We start from the raw sequence: 8699 nt of genomic DNA, 5'->3' as shown, positions 1-8699 counted from the left end.
TCTAGATATGTATCCAACCGTGCTATCCTTTTTTCCTCGTCGGCTGTGAGGCCGAAGAGAGATACAGCCGAGAAAACTTCAAAATGATATCGCAAATGCTGAAGGTCTTCGAGTGAAAAGGGTAATTCGGCGGCGTCAATATCCCTGTAAGGATCGACCTCAAAACCAAGGACCCGAGCCTCCCGTATATGTTGGAATCTAGCTTTTATCGCTGGGTCGGAAGTTTTCTAAATAATTTGCTCGGCATCAGGGCAAGTTAATGCTAGGTCGAGGGCTTCCTGACACGCCTTGGGTAGTCCGTACAAGTCATTGGCGGAATATTTCTTATGAAACTCTTGTATGTACTCCAAGGAGTCACCAAGGAATGGAGGGTATAGATTGCGTCGTATTTTGATGAACGGCTAGCGCGGTGGTAACGGAGAAAGTTTCTTTTCGGCCTCTTGTCTAAAATGCTTGAGACGAGCCCTCGTCTCCCCTGTCCGAAGAAGAAGCTTGATACGTTTCTCAGACTCTTCAATAGTGGTCTCAAAGTCGGGAGCCGCTACTTTTCTCCCTTCGAGTAACTCGATCGTGATAGTCGGGGTTGGTCGCTCACCAATGCTTTCCACGGCCTTTTTTGGTTGCCACTGGTTGGCAGGGCTGGTCTGCGCTTCTCGTCGTCGAGCCATGCAATCTATCCGTTTGCGACGACGTTTTTGAGATTTAGACAACGCCGTATATAGGCCAGTCGGAGAATTGTAACTGTACCAGCGTTGATCCGATGTCCTGGGTGGTTTGAAAGTTTTTCGATCGGCTGGTGAGCCCGAACTGCTGGTATTGCGCGAGTAATAATCCTCGTTATAGAAAGGTACGTCGAAGTCAAGACACCGCCTGACCGGAGCCTGGTCTTTTGGCAGTACCTGTGGGCCGAGTCTATCAAACACTTGGCGTCATGGACCGTTACCAAGTCCCCTTGGCGATGTTGTAGGGGTCGTAGATGGTGTCGAAGATGTCTTCTTCCCAGGTTCGACTGGTGTTTTACAATGGTCGCATAAAACCCTTGATTCATGAGTTTCCTCGCAACTCGACCCCGTCATAGGCTCATCGACGGGTGGCCCCGAGCGTTCCGTAGGTGGTGCATTTGAAAATAAATCAATCTTTAGTCTTGTTTGACCATTCCGTTTACGGATATGCTGCACCGGGACGTATTCGGCCTTCCCTTTTTCTTTGTTTTTAGGAAGATGAGCATCCACCATACCAATTGTTGTTGAAGGGAAGGGATTGACGTCGACCGCCATCTGCTTCTCTAGGAATTTCAACTTTCCTTTCTCGATCCAACTTTGAATTGTGTCTCGGAATACAACACAATTATTGGTTGCATGCTTATTAGAATTATGATACTTGCAGTATATCTTGCCCTTCAATTCATTGGCCTTAGGGATAGTATGCCCCGGGCGAAGCTTGATGATTTTTGCTGCCAATAATTGATCGAAAATTGCATCGGCTTTGGTGATATCGAAAGTGTATACTTTCGATGATTTACTTATCTCCTCGGCGGCCAAACGGGTCTTGGTGTCTTTGGAACTCACTTGAGCTAAAGCCTTGCAGACATAAGGTTTATTTATTACTATCTCGGCCGCATCCACACTAGCATACTAAGGGTCCTCGCTTTTAGCCAATGCATAGCTAACCGTGGGATTCTTATACAACGTTCCCCGGGATGGTGACTTTGATATCTTTTCTTCTCGGAGCAGATAATCATACTGCTCAACGTGTTGAGCAAGCTCGTACATATCTCGAATATTTGCCCCCAGAAACTTCTTTTTGTATTCCACGTCCAATCCGTTAAGGGCGATCCTGACGAATTCCACTTCGGGGAGAGGTACTCGGCACCAATTCCTGGCCGACTTAAACCTTGTTAGGTATTCCATTGGAGATTCGTCGGACGTTTGAGCCATCATGGCCAACGATGATACGGACATTTCCATCCCTGGCTGATAGAATTGTTCATGGAACTTCTCGACTAATTCTTCCCAACTCTGCACGGAGTTGGGTGGGAGATTAATGTACCAAGCGAAAGCTGAGCCTGTTAGTGAAAAATTAAACAGCCGTAATTTATAGAAGTCGCTATTGACGTCTTCACACTGCGCTGTGAACCGAGCCACATGTTCTAATAAGGATAAAGACGATTCCCTAGTGAAAAGACTGAAATCAGGGATCTTGAAACCTCGCAGGTATTCAAACCTTTCTACATAAGCCGGGTATGGATGGATGAATTTTGGAAACTTCGGCCCCTTTTTTAGGGCCGAGTCAATCATTCTCTGGACTTCGATCATGTTTACGGAAGCGGCTTATTCTCCCTGGCTTGGTCCCTCGGATCTATTGCCCGGTCCACCTCTTTTATCTAAGGTGATTGGTTGTGGCCGGGCGGACCCTTTCTCGGCTTGTACTGGAACATTCGTAGAAAGTTGCCGAGGCTGGCTGACCTGGCCATCTTCGAAGGCTTTACTAACCAACAGTTCAAGCATCCTGGTCTGTGTGTCGTTGTTACTTCGTATTGTATCCAGTAAATCATTCATCTTTTGACCAATCGACTGCTCGACCTGTCGATACTGTTCATCAAGTCGTCTCCGAATAAACGACCTAGTTGGTGGATCAGAACCCTCCCCACCATCGTCGTCGCAATCTTCCACTATTCATTCAACGAACATGCCTGCTGTTTGGTTAGGGACTTTTGAGTGCGAGGTTGTCCGCTGAGATAGATGTCATTTTCTCGGCGTGTCGCGCTTGTGGCCTCGGGCGGCGCAATAATGATCGGATTTTTTGCAGGGTGCAAATCCTGCCCAAGGCCTTGCACTGGTAAGTTAGCTGTTGACTTTCCCATGATTGTTTTCTTCTTTACAGACCATGTCTCAATGGTCATAAACTCCGAAGGTTTAGCACAATGGTCCCACTGGGCGTGCCAAAATGTTGACTCTAAAAATTACAAAACCTACGTGGCGCGGAGGCCAAGTGACTAATAAGCTAACTACGTCCTTCGGTTGAATGCGGGGCGTGCCAACTCGTCGGCCGAGCTTGGCCGAGGAGTAAAATTCGTTGATGTCACGTTGAGCGCGTTATTGACTTCTTTATCTTGCGATTGCAACCGAGGAATGAACGCTCTCGGTCTCTGGGTTCTAGAGCCTGAAGCAAGGCTACTAATTCTGCGAAGTTCACAAATCGTCGGAACCTGATTCGGTCACTGTGATTATATTCGTAAGAGTATAAGCACGTCAAATCAAGACCAAACTATATGGACACAGGTACTCAAATGTGATGTATGTCTTGATGGTGAACGTAGTTCGGCCGTCGGAATGCCGAACTCTGAAACTCACTTGTGAGTATCCAATCATAAAACCACTCGGCGTCCAATACGCCGAATAATGCAATTCGTAACACCTAACTACGCCGAGAGGGCTAGCAAGGTGACCTCTACCAACAAGGGTTCGAAAACCCTTCTCGGCCGAGACTTAGATAGGTAACCAGTCAGCCTCGACGCAGTGCTGTTTATCCAAACTGAAGGTGCTTCTCGGTCAGCTAATTCTATGGCAACAGTGCTGTTTATCCAAACTGAAGGTGTTTGCCGGGTGCCTCCACAGTGCTGTTTATCCAAACTGAAGGTGTGTCGGCAGAAAAAGAAAAGGAAAAAATCTCAAGGTACTTGAGAGGTTTTGCGCAGGGCAATTGTATGCTGAATTGAAGGTCCTTTTTTGTTGCATGATTTCTTGTATTTATAGCACCCGTTCCTTGAAACCGAATTGCACCCTTATCTGGATTGGGAGTCATTGTCCCGTTCCAACTTTACTTCGAACAAACCCACTCCCATTAGGATTTTGAACTTTCCCCTCTTCCGAGGCTTTATTCTTTGCTGACCGGGAATCCTGGTTGCACCAGGACTTCCTCGACCTTTGAATTATTCCTACTTAGGATCGGACTCGACCGACCCTGCTAATTGGCCCATAATCTATCAAGCAGCTCATAGTAGTTGACATAGCTTTGGGCCGAGCCCAACCGTATGCTCGGCCCAACAATATTATTTTGGGCCCAAACAAGTACATACAGCTTCAGCGCATAGGGGGAAGAACTACATGAAATCCACCTTTGATCACATACTAGCCTAACCAAGCTTTGCGCACACTTTTGGTTTCTTTTTCCGTGAACTTTTTTCGTCACAATTTCTCTTCTTTTTTACAACAACCGTGTTATATTATCTGTGATGCTCTATTAAGGCCAAATCTCTTGTAGTTTAAATGGGCATGTTTGAAGTTTGAACACACAATTTACTACTGAATATTCCTCAAGTATATGTTAAACACAACCTTCTTAAGTAAAGCTTTTTCACCCAAAGTATCAATTTAATTTAAACTTTTTATGCTTCTTAATTTCAACATCTGATGAAAATAGTTTCAATTAGCTAGATTGGTTTGGTGGGTGGGATGACTTTCCTTGTAGTTCAATTATGTCATCTTTATTCAAGGTAAATATGGGATATCGACTTGTAGTTCAATTGGTTAATGTTGAAGAGCAGAGTCTTATATATGAGATATACCAAAACAATATACAATTTATATCGCTGCTAATTAATACCTTTGAAATTTTTTGTGATAAAACTCTACACCGAACATCTAAAATAATTGTAGAAATAAAACCTTTTGAGGTAAAACTATCACCAGGCCTTATGCCACAGATGTAACTTTAAGTAAGGGAGCCATACAAGAATTAAGTCAGGTTTAGGAATTGAACTACAAGAATTAGAAGGCTACATTATTTTTTGCCACGGGTGAAAAAGTGGCCCATATTAGGAGGAGATTTATGTGAAATGAATTTACTGTCATGTGACATCTCTATCCAATAATGAATTGACATATGTAAGTTGCTCTCTCATATCAGTAACAGATGGAGATATATAAAATTCTATTTAGAAAATCCGTTAACTCCCTACATAGTGCGAAAAGAGGTTTATTTGATTGAGTTAGGGGAGATTTTCGGACAGATCATATTGGAAAAACATTTCCAATCATTGGTCTAAAATTTCGGAATCAAGTCGGATCACAATTTTCAAATTTTCAAATTTTGAAATATTCAGAATTTTTTGAATCAAAGTAATCTTGAAAGTTTCGGAAGTTCATATAACTTTTGGAAGTTCATATAACTTTTTCGTACATGTAATTTATTGTTCATTCTTAATATTTGGTATATGTTTAAGTATAAATTCAATTAATTTCTTGATGTACTATTACGCTCATTCTTTTTTAATAAATAAGTGTATGTTTAATATAAAAACAATGAACCAAAGGTATCCAAAATAACAATAAAATAAAATTGATTATGAAATGCATAATTTGAGTAAATAATTATAAAAATTTGAATTTTTTTCCGAAATATCGGGCTCCCTAAATGCATTCCAACTTCCATTCCATTTTTTCGGAAAATATTCAGATTTGGATTCATAAGTTTTATTTTCGAAATGAAAAACACCATTCCAACTTGCACCCCTGGATTGAGTTCTAAAAGTATGCCTCACACTTGGCCAAGCAGACAATTAACAAAAGACATAAAGAATTTGAGCTACTGTGACTTCAATTGTTAACCATTATAACCTTAGCGAGCAAATTTCTATTAGCATAATGTGCAATTATATTCTTTTGCATTTGTAATTGAGAAGTCTCAAATTTAATTGGTATGAGTAGTGAGATTTCTTGATACCACGGGCGGAGCCACCCACAAGGCTAAGGTGGGTTGTAGTCTAGGGAGGTTTTTTGTAAGTGTACTGCTACTTGAGCACTTATTTTGATTTCTTACACATGCTTCTCAGTTTTCAACATTCGGATTAAATGAATTGACGAAGATCAATGACAAAAAATGAATAAGGGTGTGTGAATAACACTATCATTTTTCTTTTCTTTTTTTAAACTCATGCTTTAATGGCTTATGTTAATGCATGTAACATATATAACCCACTCAATTCCAATACAGGTTATTATTTCATGTATATTTAGTGGAGGATAGGTAATAAATAATATTTTTATGCTGAAAATAATAAATTAGTTCTATCCTCTCTCCCCTTCTATCCTATTCGTTAAAGAAAAAGACCATTTACCCTATACAATTTAGCCTCCGCACTTCTTACTAAAGAAAAGAAAAAGAATTTTCTTTTAGTTCACAATTAAATCTCTATCTCCGCAACTCCTTACTTTTCGTTGCAATTTTCCAATAAATGTAACTGTCACATCCCGGCCCGGGACGGATCACTTCCCGGGCCCGCTCCACCACCGTAGTATGATATTGTCTGTTTTGGGCTTACCATTTCCTCACGGTTTTGTTTTTGGGAACTCACGAGCAACTTCCCAGTGGGTCACCCATCATGGGATTGCTCTAGCCCCCTTCTCGCTTAACTTCGGAGTTCCTACTGAACCCGAAGCCAGTGAGCTCCCAAAAGACCTCGTGCTAGGTAGGTATGAGAATATACATAAAAGGATCATTTCCCTGGGCAATATGGGATGTCACAATAACCCTTGATATGTTCTTAATCGCTTTATTTACTTATTCTTGATTTATTTAGTAGGTTAATTATTTATATGATCCTTGAAGTTGTTGGTTAGGGATATGATTTCAAGAATTGTTTATATTCTATTGTTGTTCTTTTATATTAATTATTATATAATTTTATATAAGGAAAAATAAACATATAATTTTATGATACTAATTTCAGCTAGCCTAAAAAAATTCTAGCTTTGTTGTAGATTGATACGTCTGCCTTGCCAATTCGGCAAGAGAGTTCTGATAATAACATGCTCATTGTGCAACGTATTCCTAATCTCCATCCCAATACTATTGTATAAAATTAAAAATAAAAATAAAAACTTAGGTTGAAAATTAAAGAAGATGAAAAGGTTGGTTCACCAAATGAAAATGAGCCCAAACCTTTGTTCATAAGTAATTTTGTTCGAATTGCTTACATTAGAAACACGTAAAATTTTTATTTATTTTTGAAACCTAAGTGCTTTAGTGATTCATGAAGAAGTACTAATTTGTTCTTCTCTAAAAAGCGCGTCAATTTCCTATAAATATTTTTTAATTTTTCTATCAAACACAGTGAAGAGCTGTCAAAGACCGATTTCAAGCCTTCCAAGACAATCTCATACATGTCGTCATCCGAGTCATTAGTTTGGGCTTACACACCACCATTTATTTGGGCCCAATTCCAAATACACGCCGTGGAATGAACAGGCCCTGAAAACCCTAATCATTTTTCTCTTCCTCCTCTCCTTCTCGCTTTGCTGACTGAAAACTCGAGGAAAGATTTCTCGGAAAAACGAGAGGTCGCTCCATCCAAATCCAATCCCTCATCAACTTCTCTCTCAAGAATTTACCCCTCTTCTTCCCTCTCTCTCTCTCTCAGAGGTAAGCGATCTCAGTTGATTTTCAATTTCGCTTGTAATTTTTCCTCTGTTTTTATTTCAATTTTGGAATATATATGCATTGCTGATTTTTCTTGATAACTTGATAGCCTAAACCCTAAAAATCTATGCCTAAATTAATCTCGAAAACTTGCTTTTTCTTGCCCCTTTCTTATTTTTGTTTGGGAAAGAAAGCAAATTCTAGGCTACTCTTTCGATATTATAAATTAAAATGGAAACAAATGATACCCATGATATTGATTAAGTCTTTAATTTGATTTTTTTTGTTTCCTTCCTCTTCAAATTTGGATTATTTTGAATAAAAATTTTAATTGACGGATCTATGCTGTATACTTAATATTCTTGTTTGTGGTATTGAGAAATTTAAACCCGAATGCGACTTTGAAATTATTCTATGCTTCGTTTTGAGAGGAAAGTTTACGGTTTAGGGTACGCTTAATGATCTGATCTTTGGATTTGATTTTGATTTTGATTTTGATTTTTCAATGTAGTTTTAGGAGGAAACAAGAATGTAGTTTGTTGAGATTGGTACTTAGCTACTTTTTGAAACTCATTTGAAGATCACAATCTAATTTTGGCACTCCTTTCTCTGTCGTTTGATCTGATCTTGTAGTGATAAAGTTATGGCGATGAGTCATGTCAAAACATTTAGAAGCGTTATCAATACCAAGGAAGTCGTTGGGATACTGTCACAAAGAACATTTTCTGCTGGGGCTGGCAAAGCAAAGAAGGACAAAAAGGGTGGTTCTCAAACTGATGCACCGAAAGCGTCAACTCTGGCCAAAGAAGTCAAGGCTACTACTGTGGTCGGAGGCAATATCCTAAAGGATGGAACGGATCCTAAGATCATGCCAGATTCTGAGTACCCTGATTGGTTGTGGGGTCTACTTGATAAGCGCCCTGCATTGAGTGAATTAAGCCGGAAGAAGATTGAAACTCTCCCCTATGAAGATCTCAAGCGTTTTGTCAAGCTGGATAACCGAAGAAGTATCAAGGAGAATAACTCTCTTAAGGCCAAGAACTAGTTTCTATTTGCCCTTTTGATTTGCGAACAAATGAACTGAATCATCAGTATTAGCTTCACCGGTAAGGCTGTTTCTCGGTCCCTGTATGAATCTAAGGCAGGTTAGATGTACTTCTCTGCGGAAATGCTCTTTTGTATGTTTTGAGGATCTTTCTCAGAAATATGTTATATTCTTGCCTGTTTTCTGAACAAATTGAACGTTGGCTTGGCTTGGTTAGATGTGGGAATGGCATAAA

General features: G+C 40.1%; 1 protein-coding gene across 1 annotated transcript; it reads left to right on the top strand.

Annotated features, from left to right (window-relative positions):
- The first annotated feature begins 7292 nt into the window (after positions 1-7292).
- LOC137715919 (large ribosomal subunit protein mL54-like) lies at positions 7293-8699 on the top strand. The gene is made up of 2 exons (XM_068455282.1): positions 7293-7422; positions 8053-8699. Exon 2 carries the CDS (start codon positions 8063-8065, stop codon positions 8462-8464), a length of 402 nt encoding a protein of 133 aa, XP_068311383.1. The 5' UTR covers positions 7293-7422; positions 8053-8062; the 3' UTR covers positions 8465-8699.

Source organism: Pyrus communis, chromosome 14 (assembly GCF_963583255.1).
Source record: "Pyrus communis chromosome 14, drPyrComm1.1, whole genome shotgun sequence".
In the NCBI taxonomy this organism is placed as follows: Eukaryota; Viridiplantae; Streptophyta; class Magnoliopsida; order Rosales; family Rosaceae; genus Pyrus; species Pyrus communis.
Note: the sequence above shows the minus strand (reverse complement) of the source record. Positions and strands in the feature narration are given on the sequence as shown.

What these genes read in the sequence shown, in the direction of transcription:
- LOC137715919 (XM_068455282.1), top strand. Translation starts at nt 8,063, where the DNA reads ATGGCGATGAGTCATGTCAAAACATTTAGAAGCGTTATCAATACCAAG.